Consider the following 21,725-nt stretch of genomic DNA (forward strand, 5'->3'; position numbering starts at 1 on the left):
TTTTTGTGGTGTTCATGCTCGCCCCACGTTGGGCGCCAATTGTAAGATACGTGTTTTTTCTTTTTCTCGTGAACACACCAGAGCCTCTGGCGCTCCCCTGTCAAATATCGCGGTCGTCTTAGACAAACAAACTCCTCGAACCTCGATATTTATAGATTTATAATTGATAATCACGTCATTTCGCGACATCCAGTCATGACCGAGTATTACGTCCGATGTTAGAAAAGGGATTACTAAAAATAGAGTTCTAATCACGAAATTTTCTATTTTTAGTGGGACGTAAACTTGTCGCTTTATAACTGTCACCTTTTTTTGTATAGCAGTCGAAACAACTATATTCGAGACAGGCAACTCTTCAACTTTATGTTTTTTTATCAATTCGCGGTACAGCTTTTCGGAAATCGCTGTGATCTGACTTCCTGTATCAAACATAACCATGACATTCGTTTCAAAAATTGTTGTTCGAGCGTGTGGGCTCTTAGCAATGGGAGTTCCCTTTCTATACGTATATTCCATTCCTTTTTCTATTCCGGAATCTAAATCCTCTATAAAATCATAATGCTCTTGGCACGATGTCGGACCGGTATACATCGCACCCATATTCAGTTTAAAGAATTTAAATTGTGGAAATTCGTATTTCGATTTGCGTGATTGATTTCGCTTTGGGATGGTGGGGGAAAGCGGGTATCTGGCATCGCGAAACTATTTCCATGATTATATTGCTGGTTTACACTTTGCGAAACGTTATAGCGACTCATCTGTTTACGGCCTCGACGACTAAATCTTTCTTGTTTTGATTCTCTTTCCGCTAATCCGTTCGAATGATTATTCGTACTCAAGCTGTTTACTTTAACCCCGTTATTTCTGGGATAATAATTGTTACCTGATTTCTTACTTTCTCTCTCTCGCTCGATTCGAATAACATCGAGATTTCCTAACGTCTGGCCTATTATATTTGTATCCGCAAAATTGAGCGTCGATAACGTTTCTTTCACCCAAGGAGCAAATTGTTGAACAATATTGTAATTGACTTCGAACTCCGAGAGTTCTGGAGTAAAATAACGAGCTTCAGCCAATTGTTCGTAAAAATAGGCTTGTAACGATTTAGCGTTACTGTCGCACCGTTTCTCTAGCCAATTCTTTTTGAATCGAACACAAATGGGGATCGAATAGAATTCTGCCAAAAATTGATCTTTAAATTCTTGAAAATCTTTAAACTGTTCTTTTAGCCTGTACCACGAATTTGCCTTCCCCTCAAGAGCGTGCTCCATCACTACCAATTTTCCCTGTTCTGATACATTTTTTATTTTGAAAAACTTTTCCACCTCTTCTAAGAATTTTACAGGATGAGTCTCTATTTCATTGTTAAATTTCGGAATCGGCATATCAATCTTAATACCCTTCACGCTACTCACGATCGTGGTGAGGTCCTCCGTGACATTTCGTGCGTCCTCGGAATTTTGCTCTCCATTTACGACGCACGTCGTTTGTTGTTGTCGTTTTTTCTGCGCTTCGAGACTTGCTTTAATTTGCTCCAATCTTGCCCTCTCTTCGTTTATTTTCTGCCACTCTGCCGCTATCGCGTTTGCCTGAGACGTACCGCTCTCTCTCTCTCGATCGTCGTCCCGAGTGAGCACCATTTTTCTCTTATTAACTGTAAAATTTAAACTTTCAAATTTTCGCTTTATTGGTCGACCCGATTTCGTTATATACGTTTGGTCGCTTCTTTCTTCCATTAACTAGACTAGTTATTTAAACAAAAAAAAATGGTATATCCACACATCATATATATAATTGCGACAATGAACGAGATACTCTCGAATTTTATCATCACTCGTCAAACGTAACCTTCACACATAACGATCACAAAATTTCATGTCATTTGGTCAAAGTATAATTTCTGTAGAAATTCACTCTACTATTTATGAAGCGTTCTTGCCCCGCGTTGGGCGCCAATTGTAAGATACGTGTTTATTATATTATTATTGGTAAGAAAAATATAAACCATGACAATCATTCATACAACCGCATACTCTACGCACTCACACCCACTCACTCGAAAATATATTTTTTCTTTTTTGCAAACTAATGTCCTATTGACTAAAGACGGATAACAGAAGTTGCTTATCTCGTTTTTTTTTTTTGTGGTGTTCATGCTCGTCCCACGTTGGCTCTTCGACTCCGGGAACCTCAGGAGAATTATTTCGATGAAAATACAACGGCTTTGGACGATTTTCCTCGATGTCGATTGAAATTTCTCTCTTTCTGGCGAAGATGAAGGCTTTGGGGCGGCCAGACCCAAGTAAATCCCGTCACGTTGAAAAAGAGATGACTTTTCAGGAGAGTCAAGCCAGTAGAGAGAGATGAATTTTCAGGAGAGTCCAACCAGTTGCGGTCCTTTCGACGGTCCCGGAGCGAGAGAGCGAGCATAGATTAATTGACAGACAGCTGGGAGCGAGCTCTCCCCACTCTTGTCGTCCATGACACGAACGTTACACGCATATCGATCACCGAAAGATCGAGCCCGAGAGTTTCGGAAACGGCGCGAGATTCGACATATTTTAAATCTCACACAACGTTATCTTAAAGCTCGAGGATAATAATCTTTTTATCTTGACTGAAGCAAATTACAGTCATTGGTCCTCGCGTTACAGGCGTTCTGAATGGAGAATATGTTTTTGGCTTCGACTGTCGATAATTCAGCCAAAATGCTTGCGGGGTAACTTACGAAAAGGTAAATTGTATATTGACATGAAAAAACATGAAAAATTTATCGAAAAAATAAATTAACGTCCCACGCACGTTCTCTGAGAATTAACTAATAAATATTATTATCCAATGAATCCTCCAGCTAAATTGTGTAAACAACGATTTTTCCGAAAACGTATTAGCGCCCCGGAGGATTTGAGCCGGAAATCGTTTTTTTAAATACCAGTTACTGAACAACAACGAAAATTCAGCAGAAATTTTGGCGGGCTTCTAATTTTATGGGCCATACATCAGGCGACCTAGTAACCGGAGCGCACGACAGTCCAATTCGACGAGCTCAGACTACGATAAAGATGGAAATGCGGTTGGTAAAGTTTCACTTTAAAAATTTTAGCTGATGGTCTAGACGGATTTGATTCCCGAAGAATAACCGTAATCGCCACTGTATGTACTCAAGTTTGTTGAGATCTGGGCGAGAAGTTGGTCTCTTAGCGTGGTTAAGGGTTGCCGAGCGAGAGCTCTTCGCTCAGCGTTATAGTGCTCCTCCCTCTTCTCACTTTTACGATACCTCACCTTCTTTCACGACGCTCTAACCGTCCGCACGACGCTTTTTACGAGTACGTCGATGCGGAGTTGCTCTTGTCTCGAGACAAGGCGAAGCGCTTCGCGAGGAGCAGGATCGCTTTGTCCGGGATGAGGCATCGCATCTGTATGTATATGAAACGAATCGAGATTGCAAACAGACGTGTAAAGAGACACACTTACGTTTACACGTATGATACACATAAACGAATGTAATTTGTCACGGGGTAACCGCTTCTTTTCATGTTTCGACGATCGCTATTTCTTAGTCAATAATTCTCGATAGTTGATAAGGTTTATCGTTTAACAGAATTTCCGTGGTCATTTGTCCGTGAGAATTTATCCAAAAAAATGTACACGAAGCTCGGAAGTCTCGCGGAACGTGCGGGCAATCCTCGGGGATTTGAACGATGTCAAAACTTGAATGCGCTATTAAATTTTTCTGCCTTTCAATGATTCTCCCGATGACCGGACTAAGGAACGTTTAAACCAAGTGGGAGTTTTTAAACCGCCGAGGTGAAATATCCAAGCAGAAAAGAGTTTTCGATTTTCTATGGCTTTCGAGCACGGTAATGAGAAACGAACAATTACAAAGTTTTAAAAACGCTCGATCGAGCTTCACATCTCGCAGGTTCGCGCGGTTCATGCGCCGCCGTTCTTTCCACTGGCTATTCTCTTCTTTACTCCCTGGGCTCAACCAATCATGAAGCAGAGAGTGTCAGTGCCGGATCCAGCCATAGGGTGCCTCATAAAAATATGATTTACAACAGAGTTTGTCGGATACGTGTGCAGCGAGCTCGTCGTGGCTTTTTCTTGTTGCTTTTACTCTTCGTAATATTTGGCCGTGACGCTGCGAAGAATGGTGGTAAAAAGAGTGAAGGAAGAATGAGACTCTTAACAACACATGCAGCTCTCTATTACAGTCTCTATTCGTCCAGCAGTCCGCGGATTCATCAGCGACTCAAAAGTATCGGTGTCATTTTTCCTCTCTCTCTCTCTCTCTCTCTCTCCCTTCATTTCTCTCTTTCTGGTTTCGACTTCCTCGTTCTAACGTTGACTCGCTTCGTCACACTTCCAACTGTTAGCCGCGCACGGATATATAGAAAGAGATGAGAAAATAAATTGAAGAGAGGCGATCGCAGAGCGGCGGACACGGAGCTACTGGCTTCGCAAACGTCCGAGTGATTTACGTTGACGACTTTTCGTAGGCTTTCGCGATCTCCTGGACGAAGAGATCGCTTATAGCTCAGGTAGGGTAACCCTTTCGTATGAGAGTTTCGCATGAGATCACGCGCACGTGTATGTTTTTATGAATTCTCCGGGGTATAGACAGTCCAGAAGCGTTGTTTAATGAGGAAACATCGAAGTTGCCCTTCGGCCAGTTATTACGGAATAACCCCGTGTCATTAGAGTTTTCAAGTGAGTCCGAGTCCGAAGTGGAAAGGACGTGTAAGAAGAACAGTGGATATTGCGCAATAACTCTGAAATGTAACGGTGACCGGTTGAATAATTGATCGACGGTTTGATGAGAATAAAAGAAGGAAAGAAAAAAAAGAAGAGAAAAAGAATCGGAAAAGCTTGATCGTTGCAACGGTACTCTCGTCGTCTTTCTTCCTCAGCTTTCTACGCTTTCGCAGTCCTCTTCCGCTTTTAACCACGCGCAACAATCATAAATGCAAAGCGGACCGCGATAAAGTGCACGAATGGTGAACCGAGCGAAAAACCATTCGAAAGATAGGCATAAAAGGGAAACCTGCGCGAAAGAAACACCTTGATCGAGACCGAGACCCCTCTGAACAGACAACTTTTTCCCCTCGTACACAAGCGTGAGGGGATGGATGATTTGCTCGAACACGACGAGACACGACGATAACTTTTCCATCGCCCTCTCGTTCGCTCGCGATGCAATTGTAAGGAGGGTCAGCAACGGACGGGCAGCTTGCTACTTATTTTTTAATTCAACCATCAGCTAACGGCAAGAGCTCGTATATTGGCAAAGGTATACGTCATGAAAGCTGCATTTCGACAAGCTTTTTCGTTCCGTCTCTCCGACTCGTTGAGAATATATATCAAATTGTATTTTCACCGATGGGAAAAATAAACGGGGTTATGGCGAAAATCGCTCTTCTTTTTTCAGTTTTCAATTTCATACGCGTACTGGTACGAAGAAATTAAATCACAGGTTACCCCTCAGCGTAGAGCAACCCTTTGTACTTCGAACTTGACCAACCCTTTCGTCCTTCGTGTTATGCTCCTCGTTTTTTTTTCTCGTATCCGGAGGGAACGTTTTCACGAAGATTGTGTCATAATTTCTACGAGTGTCCCGTCCTCAGGTGGATCCATCGATTTTCCCGGCCATTTTTTCGATGCACAACAAACACCTCTATCGAAAACGGCTCGAACAGGGTTTCAGCTTATTCCACTGGTTTTCATTATTGTATTAGAAATATCGACGTTGCGGTAAAACGACTGCCTCGATGTATCGACGACTCAGTACCACACTCAAACTTGCATGAAATTAATGTTGACGTTAGAGGTTCCATCGATAGTAAACGGTATCGTGCACAGTCCCAGGAAAAACAGAATAAAGACATATGCAATCGGAGAGGGGGGAGTAGAAACAACGACCGCATCGGAATATCGATCGATTCCCGAGCGATTCCACTTGTGTACCTTAACCATCATTTATTCAATGTTGAAATCTGTACTTAATTCTTTTCTCATGCATGTAGCTCTGATTATTCTAACTAATATAAATGGGAAAGTGTGTTTATTTGTTTGTTTATTTGCCCTTCCTTCGCGCCCTAACTAAGCAACTAATCTACTTGATTCTTGACACAGAGCTAGTCGAAAGGGCGGAGAGTAACGTAGGCTACTTTTGGTTCTGGAAAAAAATCAAATTCCCAAAGAAGATTTGCATGAATATTTATAAAATTTCCCGTTCTTCACGTCCTATGAAACCGAGCGAACGATTTGATTTTTGGCATAGAAATAACTGAAAAGACGAAGAGTGACATTGGTTACATTAAGTCATGGATAAACATAGAATTCCCAAGGAAGATTTATGGGAATATTTGTATTTTTACAGTAAAAATCGCTCTCCTTCAATGCTTGAAATTTATATGTCTCAGCAGTTAATTGAAAGACACGCAAGCGTCCTTAAATAGTGCACTGTTCTGTAATCGTGCTCGGTGTCTTATTCCTCCTGGCAAAGTTTTTCAAATTACCACGCGAGTGATGCCACAGGTAAAAGCTAGTTGTTAATAAACTACAATTTATTACGGTCGTTGCTTAACGTTTTTGAGGTGAATACATGTCTATAAAAATGTTTCTATTTGTTGATGAATATCTCCTGAATGTACTGTTCCAAGGAAGATTGAGGGTACCGAACTCATTTTGGAGAAATTCAATATCGAATTTGAGTAAAAATGTCAATTCATTGTATCGCTTGAATGGGACGAAGTCGTTACCTTCACACTTTTTTGCTTAAATCACTTTTGTTAATGAAGAAATTCATTTGAAAAACGACAGTTCGATTCAGGACGATACATAGAATGATTTTACTGAAAATAACAGATATGGTTTACCGACTTGAATGCCAAGAAATCACCGAAAATGTGTGACTGCATCACGATCGTATCGGGTTAATTGAGACTGCGGCGTAGAAATGCGACAACGTTGCAACTACGACACCAACGAGAGCAATTTCTTGACAGGCAGTTGTTGACATAATAACCTCCAAAAACGCCGAGCGAAACAAATAACAAATAGAGAGAGGCATAGGACTTACTGCATCCAACTCAACAACCAAGTACGAATAATAAATTACGCAGCGTTGCTAAACTTTGTCTTTAGCTCTATGCAATTTTCAATTACCGAGAATGAGTTTTCTATCGACCTTGAGTGATTAAAATAAATGTATTTTTGAATAATAATTAATATTATCATTCACACACTTGAACATTTTCGCATTGTTCATCTAAACGAATAGTAATCATTAAGTATCTATAAGGTGACATTCCTGACGTCAGTCAATGTATTAGCATAGAAGCTTCGCCTTTTACCCCCACCCTCTGAAAAGATTGGAGCCAATAAAAAAGGATCTCGGCCGCACGATTCTTCGCTGCATCTGCTTACTGATGCGTTCATTAATGAGCAGACCGACGATGGCTCCTGACGAATGCCGAATGGAATTTTAATTCGCGACTTTCCTAATTGCAAGTTTGACCAGAACGTTTTTACTCATCCAATAGCATGGAATAACACTAAATGATTTTTCAAAAAAGCCAAGATCGGATGTCGAGCTAGTTTTTGAAAAATAACGTTGTATCCGTAAAATGGGTAGGTGGAAATGAAATTTTCGAAACTTCTCAGTGAGAAAGTGCTGAAAGAGTGGTGAATTTTTGACAAGTACACGAAACGAGTATTCGTGGTTATACGGGGCTTTCTAAGAGTCGTAAACGAAAGCGTACTCGCGACCGCGGGATTCGTGGAATAAATCTATACCTATATACCGGAAGGCTAAAGTGAACATTGCTAGAATGGAAACTGAGGCTTCCCGACGCGCTGTATAAACCGGAGGACAAGCAAACGCAAGGGGGTTGGCGGCGGCACGGCTTATACGGTTTATCGTCTACCTCGGGTAAGTGCTTCGGAAAATCTCGCGAGCTCGGCTAGTGCGCGTTATAGCCTTGGAGCGAGCGTACACCCTCGTGAGCCACGGAGCTAAGGGGGATGCTCGTAAAATCAGCGTGGATACTTCGAATAATACCCATCACGAGAATCGCCAGATAAGACCAATTTATCCACGTCTTATATTTAACTCGAGCGAGCCACAGACAGGATGTGACGATTCAGAATAAAATCAATCCTATCATTTATCCAGCAAGAAGAAAAAGTACTTCAATTAGATCAAACCCGAGAGGACACTGAAATAATTAGTAATATTTATCAACGTTCCCGATCTCTGTTCGAAGCTCCAGGATCAAAGTGTGCCTTTGAAATCATTCGGAAAAGAGCTTTCCTCCGTCGATCGTAACTGCACTGAAAAAGAAAATTCTCCATTCAATAGCAATGAAAATTATCTAAATAGTTTTCCCGATAAAACCGCAATCTTTTCGGTCTCTTTCATCCCTTTTTCGCTCGTTAACTTTCATCCCGGCGCACAGTAGTGCTGATTGAAAAATTTCAAGGCTAAATTCAAAGTTCACCAATGAAATTCCTTCCTAGGAATGTTGAGGGTGATAGAGCCAAAAGCATCATTTATATTACGTTAGGAGTCTGTTAATTAACGGGATTTGAAGTTCGCACGGAAATAATACCCCCCCCCCCCCCCCCCTCCTCCTCTGCCCATTGATAGGATCTTATCGAGTGGAAAGCAAAACGTTGATAAACTTTTCGTAATTGTCAAAATCAAAATAAAACAGGGTCGGAAGACAGTGGGATTGGAGCAAGTGCTTGGATCACGGACCGAGCTAGGACGCAAAGAGTGATTATTAAATCCCAGCAGATACATGGGACAGAGCGTATAAAGAGGAGAAAAATGTAAATCCCTGCTATCCCCCTCCACCCCTTTTCATTAACAAGCCGGGCGCGAAAGGTATTCGAGCTGCGGTTATATTTCCCGTTGGTGGCCAAGTTATACCGAAGAGTCAAGAGCTGCGTCGTATATCATAGAAGCCCGGGCTGTATTTTCGCGCATATGACTTTAACTGTCGATGAGGAGTTTGCTTGTATTTCTTCTCGAGTTTTATTGGCTCTAGGTCGACCGCACTGAGCCGTAAACGTCAGTCCACGCGCGCTAAACTCACTGTGAATTTGTTAGTGTGTGCGGGGGTTTGTGTGGCTCTGTAAAACTGAGAACACGGACGGAGCAGCGAGGAGACACTCGGGGACCGGGTTGCATGTCCGCCCGCTCGATTTCTTCTTCTCATTCTTCATCTTCTCATATTTCTCGCTGGTACTCTTGAACCTCTGCGTGCATGCGCTTCGAGCGATCCTTACTTTCTCTTCGCGTTTATTCTGCTCAGATTTACTTAAAGAGTCAATCGCGCTTCGTGCTTCCAGAAGCGAAATTCACGCCTGAACAGTAATTCATTAATCAAGCATGATGAACCGTGAATAAATGCTCCGATGAGAGCGGAAAAATCAAACTTTTCGAACAAATACCATCGCGGCTGCTGCTTATTAACGGTGACTTTGGGCGTCGACGCCATTTTTCGAAGAATGGGAAAGCCCGCTCAAACCCAAATCATTATCTCCCGTGTTCATCTGCGTCAAAGATCGAAGCTTACGCGTTATATGTCTTAAAAAAAACAACCGCACAAATCTAACATTATGAAGAATATCGGAAGTACTCGTGGCCAGATTATTCGCTCATACTTTCAGACGAGTATCCCTTTTTTTACCACAGCGCAAAGATCAATCTTTAGTCAATATCGCGAAACCGAAAAAACTCGCGTTTGACAGTTTCATTTAAGCGGCAAGTGACTTTACTCGTATAAACGCGAAAACAAACTTTCTCAATGTAAGTCCGAGTCAAAAGCCCCGTTACGGAGGACCCCGTGATTACAGTAAAAAGGTTTCGTGTCCCAACTTTTTTTTCAAACGGGACAAGAAAATCGATGATCGCAGCAACACGAAGGATCTTTTTTCCAGATGTGAAAAATGTGGCTATAGAATAATTCCTTTATTTTGACGCAGTCGCAAAGTGCCTTGTCCATACGAACGGGGAAAAAACAGGCTTTATTTCGAAACGATCATAATTTGATGAATAACGCCCGATATAACGAGGACGGAAATTCAGTCAGCATGCAGCCAGCACTTTACCGAGCTCGAAACCTTCGTCCCAAGTGGTTCATTTGATTTTCAAGAAATCCCATTTATAGTTATATGTATGTTCGAGGTTTGCGTTATTCCTCGACGAATGGGGCAAAGTGGGAGGGTCCCGCCGGAAGCCGCGGAGTTGACGCACGCTCGAGGTTCCTAGACTTCATTAAGGATGCAATATGGCCGGGCTTTTTGTTCGGAGACGAAACCGTCCACTTTTGTGTATACACATGTACATAAGTCGCGGAACGAGGGAGAAAAAGAAAGAGTTAGAGAAAGAAAGGAAAAGAGAGAGAGGGCGGGGAGGGGGGGGGGGGGGGGGGGGCGTTGGAATACATGTCTGAAAGTACAGTCGCGATAATCTTACGAGGAAAAGAGTGAGAAAGGAGTGCCCTCTCGCGGGAGTCGGTGGCTTTAAAAAAAAAGTTACGACGAAGTTTATGGGGGTTTAATTGTACCCCCACGACTATGGTTAGAAAGTACTAAAAACCTCTTCGCAGCATTGCCACGGCGAGACGACCGCCAATATATGTCAGAAAGAGAGGCCTCTGCGTTACACCGCTTAACGCTCCTATATATAGCTCTCCATAAAGGTTTATATAGTTTGTGTACAGTCGGCGCAACTTAAATAAAGAATAAGAAGAATATTGAACGGCGAGAGGAGTGCCTAAAAAGTGAACGAGTGGCGGGAATCAATGGAAATGTTTCTCTAGAAAACCACGTGTAGCCTAATGACTCGAGGATGAAAAAATAAAAAATCAAAAAATACGAGAATAACATGTAGCAATGACACTTCAATTTTAAACGCAGGAATGTTTATTCGCTGATCAAAGGAAACAACGAAAGAAAAAAACGAATAAAACGCCATTATTGAGACAATGTTGAGAAAGAATCGATCGGGTTATCTTTGCAGACAGTAAATCTTTGAGAATTTATGATTTTGTGGGGAAAAAATATAAATCAGGTGACACCTTCGAATATGTGAATTAGTTAAATGAGAAATCGGTCCACGGTGCTGAGAAATCGGCCACAGCTCAATCGATGCTAAAGCGCAACCTTCGCAAAGCGAATCATCACGAGAATTGATGAAAGCTACTGCGAGCCGTGTTACTGTAAAGATAGATGAAATGGGGATCGCTGGAGCAAGTACGAGGAAGCGGTTAATTTGATAGTTTTATTGATGATCGTACGAGTCGGACAAAGCTGGGATGATCAAACAGAGCGATGAGTCCATTCGAAAAATCATATATGTTCGGAGCAGCGCGTATATAGTGGATTGAGAAAAATGTATGAGAGTACGCAGCCCCGCAGTGGTGCGAGGACGTAGACGGAACGCGGGTAATATGCTGCTCGACGTAGATTTCGCGTTGACCAGTCTCACTGTCACATAAACTTGGATAGTTTACAACGGAATGGTAAAATGAGCGAGAGCTCTCTGGAACGAGAGGTCCGACGAAGGCGAATGAGGAGGGGCAGTGGCAATAAGAAAAGAGCGAAAGCCAGAAACGAGAAGACGAAAGAAACTCTCTCGTTCGGTCGTTCCTTCAAAACGAGTGTGAAGGAGACAGAGAAAGAGCGAGACAGAAAGATAATAAAAATATGCAGGCTGCAAAGCGTGGAACTCGCGTTTACGACGATCGTTAAATTCGCTCTGAGCGGCCTGTCTGATTACATTGATGCTGCTTACTGCAAACCGGGTCTCTTTCCCTTCATTCTGCTATACCTCTTCCAACCCCCTTCGTCCCGCTTCCTCCTCTTCTTCGGGAGACAACGTTTCTCCATCTCTCGACCCGGCGTCGATCGAACGCTGTCGGTAGATATTGCAGAAAATTCTTAGTCAGATGTGTCAATGCACCGAGTATAGTTGCGGAATGTACCCGGAGGCAGAGGTATATGTTGACGATTAGACCTCACCGAGGGCGTATTTCGTGTTCTTCGACGTAATCGCCGCGTCCTTTTGCTTTCGAGTGGCTTATATATATAACCAAGATTTCTTGGACTCATCGTTACAATCGCTGTACCATCTTTGCATTTCTGAATCAATGTTTGAAAAAGATCGTTCTTCAATATCTTATCGCTGTATCGGAGAGCGAAGATTATTTTTCGCATCTTCGCTACTGCTGCATCTGGTACTCGCTTAAAATCGATTCATTTTTTACTTTTGCTCTTTACTCGTCGACGAATGGTCGTACGATAACTCTGGGAGCATCTTTTATTCTGAAAATCGTTGCTTCATGCATCTCTTACAAACAAACAAATTCTTAAGTAATTACCGACGATGCACGGTATCTGAAAAATCGATCGATGCATCAGGCCCAAATCCAAACGGTCAGACCAAAAAAGTGAAACACGAGGCAAGAAAAAACGACTGGAATCCTTCATTCGCATTTTGGGGAGGAATGAAATTGTTAGAATTCTGAAAGCTCGATTTTAGCCTATTACGCCTCGCGTAAAAAACAGGTTTGGGCTCGTACGTGAATTATTTGGGGGAAGTGCAGATACGCGAGGCTTCGGAGCAACGATTTATTGAGTGTCGGTTGCGGAGAAGCTGATAAGCCGGCGAGCAGGAAACCAGTTTTTTTTTTGTGTAGACGTACCGCGGTCTTCGCACTTTCATTCAATTCGTCACACTCTACACTCGTTCACTTTCTTCCTGCGATTACTTTTTCTAAATCTTTCATATCGATTTCTTTTTTTTTTTTCCATCTGCTTTAAGCAATTAGATATGAGAGGTCTCTTACGAAAGTCGAGCTAGTTTATCAATCGTTTGCGATCAAAGTACAACTTATCTTCGGTGACAGTTGCATTAGCACATCGAGACGACAGAGATAGAAATAGAAAGGAACTGAGGAACTTGACTTGTTATGCTGCACCTCGGAAATCCTTTGGGGCAAATGAACTTATGTTGTTTTCAATGAGGATCAAAAATTTAATGTACGCGTGAGTGAAACGCAGCGGGATAATTGATTAAATATCATTCGAAATGATAAATTACAAGCGGAATGATAATGAGAACATAAAACAGGAGTCTCGAGTATACCGAGGGCCGTTCAGCTCGTGCACTGGTTTTATGACTGCACGATATTAAAATATTTGAAAATAAGTATTTAAATGATGATATCATAAGTAACTTCTGAGAGGATCGCCTGCTGGGATATGCGGCTATGCAAGATCTTCAATGTCATGAAGAGTGGAAAATAAAAAAGGGAAATAGTGAAAAAACATGCACGTACGCTAATTCAGGGTAACATTTTAGCCTTCTCCATGCATCAAAACATTATTAAGTCCTTACACAACGTTTCAAACAATTAGAACTTTTACGTCGCTGCAGTTGCATCACAAGAAAAAAATGTTCATTGACTGCCATCGACTGGTAGTGAAATAATGTGTGCTTAAGGATATTTCGTACAGACGATACAATGTTGCCATGCTAAATCATGCTAAAAACATAAAAAAATTCAAAATGATCAGAATTTTATAAGATTTGGTGAACATATTCTTTAGTGCCAAATTTGACAATACAAATTTTTCAAGATTTTTCTTCTGTACAGTTATCGAGTAATTATTGATCACTAAAGTTCACGTGTATAAGCATAGCGTTTCCATATATATAGGTATACATTCCGGGCATAAGAAATCTGCTTTAATGCGTAATTACTCGATAACTAAGCAGAAGAAAATTTTGAAAAAAATTGTGTTTTCGCACTTGATGTTGAAGAACATTATCACCAAATTTGATAAATTTTTAATTATTTAGACTTTTGTACCATACATCCTTAAGAGCTAGTGGGGGTTGACATTTTTTTATAAAATATTTTTTCTTTCTTTTATACATTGTAATTGGGCGAACAGAACGAATGTCAATGAAAATATTTGATTTCGGCTTGACAGGCTGTGCTCATCAGAACCAAGCAATCTTTTTATTTACTTTTTTCAAAAGCCAGCACATGACAAAAAAGAGCGAGCTTGCACTGTTTCAATCTTGCTCAGGATACTGGGCATAAAGCCAGTTTGACAAAAACAGCGAATTTATAAGAAAGAGGCAGGAGGAAAAAAGTCGTAAAGATATGACGGCCGACGCATTCGAGGTGATCGTGACGATACTGATCTCGAAAATTCGATTTGCACCGCCATCAATTTAATGGTCATGCACACTCTGAAGGATCTTTAGATATACCCACGTGCGATTATTTATAAATAAAGTGTACCAAGGCCCGAACGCCGAGAACGGAGAAGAAGGAACGCGTACGCGCATAAATTCACGAATGTTGAAGGAGCTAAGAGCCAAATCCCGCGCCGTAAAATGCGCACTACTTGGAAGAAATTTAACGAAACTGTCTTATCTCTGCGTTTAAGGGGGTGTCCTGAATTAACACGGAAAAAACTTTTTTATTCTTCAAATCGATAAACTATGTAAGAACATGTTTACAAGACACAAAGACCTAATTATTTCCAAAAGTACGAAGACAGGAGGAGACGATTGAAGGCGGCAGCGACGCTCATGACATAGGCTTAGAAATCTGTGACAAGTTTTTTTATACATACCACAAAATTCCAGGCCTCCGTTCCTTTCTTTCTGTTATGAAAGAAATGACAGAAAAACGAGGTTTTAGAAAATTCTGATTCAGGACACCCCCTTAATTTAGTCGCTCTCCCCATTCGTTTTATTCTTTAGAAAATGATCCATTTTAAATCCTTTATAGGTTTGTTTGCCGGAGTGGCTCGTAAGTTTGATCCCGGGGCTAGATTGAAATTCGTTCAGTTTTACTCGAAACGTGGGTAATGAAATGTAGAGAAAAAAAAAACTTTGTCTCGTTTCATAGATTCGCATGCGTGGTGCTCGTGACACGAGTGACTGCACTCGATAGAAAAGGCGTAACTTTCGAGATGAAAAACGAAACGATAAGCGCGCTGAGCCCTTTTCGCAACGACAATTCATTGCATAACGTCGATGTACACACAATATCTCTTACACTCAACTCCACCGCTATCTCTCCATCGAGAATCGAACTGCGGTTGCGGTGGAGAGAAGTTTTATAGGTTGAAATCTGTTTTATGTCCGACGGTATACGCGATTACGAGTCTGCCGATTTCTTATTAGAAAAACATGAGCTTATATGTCTTCGCGCACGTTGAAATTTCTGTACCTATGTGGGTAAATATGCGAGCCGACATAAAACCCCGAGTCTCGAAAATACTAAAGAGATGAAACCGAGAAATCCGCCCTCCACTATCTTCAAATGTGAAGTACATAAATAATAAAAATACATAAAATCTATAGAGACCCTCGAAGGTTTTCAGTTGCTCAAATTTATGGTCACCAATTGTGTCTGTTAACGATCCTTCGAATCAACTTTAGTATCGAACGCGATCTATTTCAAAATCGTAAGACGTTATACTGCTTGATGCTTCTATAAAAAGCCCTAAATTACAATCGACCGTCGATATTTTTTCACTCTTTTATGAAAATTGAAAATTTATCAATAAAATACTTGGATTTGTGTGAAAAATTATCGTCCTAAAAAACGGATAATTATTTTTTTCGCATCATTTGAACCACAACCTGCTTGGTTGCGTAATCTTTTCAACAAGAATTCTACCACAAAGCACGAAGGCAACATTTTTTTCGTTGTTTTTACGTCTCGGAACACCAAAATCAAGGAATTTAATTGCTTTAGAGGTTTTCTACGCTCCGCGAATCCTCGGACCGAAAGTGTAGTTCGCGACGGAACCTCGTTTGAGAGTTTCACACAGCCGGCAGGGTTCCTTGGAGGATTGAAGAAAAAAATCATTCGAATCGATTAGTCGTGGTACTTCGAGTGACAATAATCGCACATAAAAATTTTCATGGCCACACCATCGAGATTATCGGTGAAAAGATGAAGGAAGAGGAAGGAGAGAGAACGAAAGGTAAGGAGAAAAAATTCTCGGTACGAAAAAATGACCGCACACGTGGCAATCTACGTTCCCCGTCGATGTCTCGGCGGAGCGACCAAATGGTAAAGCCCAATTCCGGAAAGACGTTAAACCAGTCACATAAAAATATGAAATAGTAACGAATCCGGGGACGCGGCAAACTTCTCGCGGTCCTTTTGACCCTGTACATCACTACGCAGAGGCTGTACCACGCCCGTATTCTCAAGTCGAATAGAAAACGAGAATGAAAAAAAAGAAATGAAAGCGGAAAAAAAAGATTACACGAATCCCACCGTGATCTTCGCTACAGAATATTATATTTAACGACGAAGAGTTCTCGAAGGGAGCGTTAAAAACACCGGCCGGTCATTCAATCAGGAACGATGATGTATGAATCGTAAAATAATACAATTAAAATTAAAAAATATGTGTTACTATCAATGGCCCTACACATTTTCTCCAAAAGAAGCAAATTTCATTGGAAAGATAAATTCTCAAGGATTCTTCACCGTTGAAACGCCATAAAAATTTTCCTTGATATTTTTCAATCTCTGACACTTTTTTTCCAATTATAACGCAATTTAATTTGTAAAATCCATCGACAAAGCCAGGGGGAGATGTTTCACGCAATTACGAAGTCTGATCCTTACAAAATTATTGACAACTTGCGAAAAAAATATTTGGTAAATATTTACAATACTCGCTTTTGCTAAAAGGCATGACAAATTAATTTTTGATTATTATCATTGACGAAAAATGATACCGCGATGAATTTTAGGGAGGGGGCAGATAAAAATTTGATTGAAATTTTTTTTTTTCATTTGAAAAAAAATCACGAAGAAAGATAGGAAAATCAAAATATGAAATAAGGAAGTTGTTCCGGAACCAGCCAACGATACCGCACACACATCGAAAGATGTTCCAGCCCTGCCCAACCATTTCTACGTGTTAAAGATAAAGTGTCGTATGAATTTGGAACAATGAATACTGAAAGAATGAATGATTAGCTAGGAAATAAAAATTTCGCTTATAAAAACAAAATTGTGTTTTTTGTACCTTCTCCATTCTTAAAATGCATCGTTACATAAATTTTTAACAATATTACGAGTTGCCAAAAATTTTGCATTCTTCGTCGGTGACAATGGCGAAGAAACTGAAATTCCATTCAGATTTTTTCAAATTTTTTTTTTAGTGTTTGTAATTCCCCCTCCTTAAAATAAACCCTCACACAGAAAGAATTGAATTTGAAAAATTACCGAGCAGTAACGACAGTGCGGTCACGAGCTACAATTCATGATATTATTATGGGAAAAAAATTTAATTTTCCTATAAAAAAAATAATATTCATCGTTCACAGTAGTTTTACCGGAGTATTTAGTAAATTTTGACGTCACGGTGAATTTTATCAGGCTGCACTGTAAAAATTTCCGTACGAATTTTTATGCTTCCCCATTTTTTAATATGCTTAGCCCTTTGTTGAAGTGTGTAAAGCACCGTTTCGGTGTGCTACGAAATTCGGAAACGAGTGATCGATATCTACGTCAGGGCAGAGACATTTTAGCGTGATGGACCGTAAAATTCACTAAACTTTTTGTAAATTTTAGTATACGTACCGTAAATTTCACTATCTGCAATATGAACTATGGTAAAACTGAAAATTTCGCAAAATATTGAAAATTTTACAGCGCGTTATTGGAATAAATATTTTTCGTGAACTTGTCCCCGCAGTAAAATGTATCCAGTAAATTTTACGGTGAATTTCACGCTAAATATTACCGTTTAATTCTCTCTGTGCATACTATTTTTTATTAATAATAATGATAAAAAAAACTAGGGATTATTTCTAGCAAAAGTGAGTATTGTAAACATTAACCAAATCATTGTATTCCCTCGCAAGGTTGAGATGAACAATAAAAACGAAATAAAATAAAAATTTACGTGTATGCCAAGAGGCATTAATGCTAAAATAGTTTTGGCTTGGAGCTCAGTACGAAGCGACGATCTCATATCCGGAAACGTTGGTACCATAGTAATTTTGGTTATTCATGTAAGTAGGAGAAAAGTGGTCGACATGAATAGTGAATAGTGCCGAGCTGCAGCACCAAAATACCGGAAATAATTGATGTTCATTAGAAAAAGAAGGAAAAGCATCACGCGACGATTAATAAATGATCGGTGTGTCCATAGCTCGGTTCCCGTAAACCATGAAGATCGTTGGGGTTCGATTATCGCTTATTGATCGATGAATATGTTAAAAAGGCCCATAAGTACACGAGTGAGTGTTGACCGTTAGGTTACTGCCATTTTTCCTAGCCCCAGTTGTCGCTACCAAGCGTCATTGCGACCCGAGCAACTTCGCGTGCTTGAAACTCTCGGTGGAATCTGTTTTATCGATCTAGTACATTTCGGAAGTGACAGAACAGTTCGGCACCGAGCGAATGGCGCGGGGAACGATGTCATAGAACGATCGCTCCCTGCACTCCAAGTTGGAACTTCGTGGCGTCGAATATAGTCGGAAATGACGATTTTGGTTGGGCCCAAAGCCGCCCAATCGTCATGCATGCTTCGAAGTTGCATTTTTCGGGAAACAAGTTTGCTCCGAGGAGTTTCACTTACCAGGGCTACGTGGTGGGACGTTCTGGAGGACTGTCTGGACTCGAGGGTATTCTCGTTGCCAGCATATGGGTATTATTGAGCGGATGCGGAAGTGGTCCGAGATGCGAGGCTGTGGGCGGTGGTGGGGGCCAGATGTATGGTGTTGTTTCCAGATATGTAGGTGCACCGTTCGTGGCGTTTGGTACATAACTCTCGTGCCAATATCCTCCATATTGTAGCATCCGCGTTGCCTTCCAGAACGCCATTGTTCGAATCTCGTGGTTTGCTGTACACAATTGAAGAAAAAAAAACAAATATTTAGATACAAAGAAACAAATTCGGACGGGATCGTCATTGAAATCACGAGAAATCACTGCCACGGTGCTGTCAATGAAATACGCATCGAAACTTGCGAAGAAAATTATTATTTTTCGACTTATTTCCATTCACTTGATACCATAATAAGTAATCCATATTTCGAGGCTAGAAAAGCCGACAAATATTGTAGTAGAAACAAATCAAATGGATCACGTTCGGCTCCCATGGCGGCCGGCATCCATCAATTTTGATAAACGGTCGATAGCGTATACGATTGGAAACACAATGGAAATAGAATTACAATAATAATCACCGGATAACCGTTCTACACGTTTGTTCGAGTATCAGCAAAAAATTTCAGTGTTTATAAGTTTTTTGTCGCGGCAACAAAAACGATAGAAACATGACGAATGACGTTCTCCGTTTATTTTCACTTCGTGTGCGTAGTTTGTCTTCGAAAATTCCTGACAATTTCCAGACGAATTGTTGGAACTATAGCTAATATTCTTTAGAGTGGGTCAAACATATCGACATGATTTTTTTTTTTTTTGGATCCGACACAGAAAAACTAGTTCCTAGGCACCGCTAGAAAGTACTCACCAAAAATGAGCTCTTAATATTAAAGGGAAGAACCTCGTCATTCCTGTCCATTTTTATTTCAGTCTCATATAAAAATGACCATATTTCATCTTTAATCGACTGTTAAGACAATCCCCTCCACATATTTTTGTAGGAAATTGAACGCTCCACAAAAAAAGTTTTCTCGGTTTAATCGATTACTCTAACCGTTTAGCATATATTCGTACTCAAATCTCAATGCGTGCTCATTTCAACAGTTTTTTAAAAAGCACTTTAAATTTATCCATATAATTCATGAAAATTTGAGTCCATTTCGATCGAATACAACAGCTTCTAACTTACGTCTTATCTTTTGTTGTAATTTTGTAAAAAGTGAAAAAAAAAGAATGAAGTTACAGTTGCACAAAAATATTTTGACGAAGGCATTCTCTAAAAAAAATCCTACGAACTTTGAATCGCTCTGGAGATTCTAAATGTTATACGAGTGTAGTTTCTGGGAAGCCATTAAGCTTAGGCTAACCAATGAAAGCCAGTACTCCTGCGACTGAATCGAAATGGTTCTCGGTTGCAAAGGCGTGGTTACAGGACCACCAAAATCCACTTGGTTGATCCATCTGCTTATAATTCAGTCCACAAAACGTTCTTTAATATGGTTCTTCACTGCTCCGGGGCTCGGGTAATGTTCCTCGACTTTTTATCTTCGTTTTTAATTACTATAATGGTGCATAGGTATAAATACGAGATATTTTATGGGTGTGAGGCAAAATGATGACCTAATGATCTGGCTGCTAGTCTTCGAGAGAAAACGGCGTGTTTCCTGAAAGCCCAATGTTTATTGCTCGTTTGCGAGAAGACACTGAAGACGACATCCGGCCATCAAAATCGGCAGACAAGATTTTTATGCACGTGTTATACATATTTTGATGAGCATATTGTCTCGGTGTAAATGAGTTGCTGTTGTACAAACGAAGACCTTTTAATGCGCAGGAAAATCCAGGGCGACGTTAAGTACCATCAAACTTTGGTGAATACATTCGATTGTTTTCGACTCCAAGAAGTTTCGACATCGAATCGAGGATCCAGTTGATTTTTACGGGAGACAAAACGACTTCGAATGTCTGCACAGCCTCGAAACAAATTGTCTTTTGATTCCGGCTTTTGGTTGGCTCGTTTTCCTAATTTGATTTTTTTTTTTAAATTGGCATGTCACGACATATCGTGCGGAGCTTGAAGGAACACAGCTGTGTTGACGTTTCTATTGCTTCTTGTTTAGTGCCTTTTTCTCGATCGATTATGAGCTTATGGTATCAAGTAATGACGAATTAAATCGCAGGGTATTGTCCAATTATGCGTGGAAAAAATGTACGATCAGTTGGTCTTCGGGTCCGACGGGAAAATGTTTTCGGAATGACCCCTTTTCCTTCGGTCTTCCTATTCGTAACTCTACACATTCCCATTCCCACAGACTTTTCGAAACCTCGTTTATTTTGCCTGCAATATTTACGTGTATATTTTAAAACAAAACATCTTGTTACGATTTCTCAAAATATTCTCAATCGTAATTGAATTTTATGACTACAGAACTGTGCGTGTGTGTTCGATACGATCAAATTCGAAATGCTCTCTAATTGGAGAACAGTGGGCGCCGAATTTTACAACTTCCTGTCTCTAGTTTCGCCGCAATTTTCTGTTCTCTCACATAATGCCAAAGAGAGGCCGTTACATCCGTTCATACGCGTTGCAGGTTACACCGTTTGAATATTATTATCATACGTATGCATACAGATAGATCATTTATTATCAGCTGCGAATGAACGCGTACGTTTAATTTGCAAGAGCGTTTTCTGCGTCTTTGAAATACGACAAAAAATCGACAAAAAATCAAAAACATTGATGCGCACCAGTACACGTGCGTGTGACAAACAGTATTCGTAGAAAATCATTTCATCGCGAGTGCGATGTCGAAGACGAATTTTCGTCGAATGAGTACGGTCGAATACCTCTCTTGAAGCACGATCGTCGGTTCCATATTCGATTTGATTCCGTTGATAAATTGCCTTAAAAAAGTGAATCAGGCGGAGACAGAAATGGAAAAATGCATCGAACGTTTCGTTGAATTGAAACAGTAGCAAAAAAGTAACTACTCAACATTCGCTCGACCGAAAAACTGACTCTCCGCAGAAGCTGGTTTGTAATCT

At 40.6% G+C, this 21,725-nt stretch overlaps 1 protein-coding gene across 5 annotated transcripts in view; it reads right to left on the reverse strand.

The window, feature by feature from the left end:
- LOC122408820 (protein doublesex-like) overlaps positions 1 to 21,725 on the reverse strand; it is an 87,160-nt gene that overhangs the window by 7,343 nt on the left and 58,092 nt on the right. For 4 of the 5 annotated variants that reach the window (XM_043415884.1, XM_043415883.1, XM_043415881.1 and 1 more), the window contains exon 5: positions 18,652 to 18,916. In XM_043415884.1, the coding sequence (XP_043271819.1) occupies positions 18,657 to 18,916 (260 nt within the window). In that variant the 3' untranslated portion in view covers positions 18,652 to 18,656. Of the gene's footprint in view, positions 1 to 1,415; positions 1,655 to 18,651; positions 18,917 to 21,725 lie in introns of all 5 variants that reach the window. The other variant, XR_006260546.1, reaches the window with a different exon arrangement.

The sequence above is a fragment of the Venturia canescens genome, chromosome 4 (genome assembly GCF_019457755.1).
Source record: "Venturia canescens isolate UGA chromosome 4, ASM1945775v1, whole genome shotgun sequence".
NCBI lineage: Eukaryota > Metazoa > Arthropoda > Insecta > Hymenoptera > Ichneumonidae > Venturia > Venturia canescens.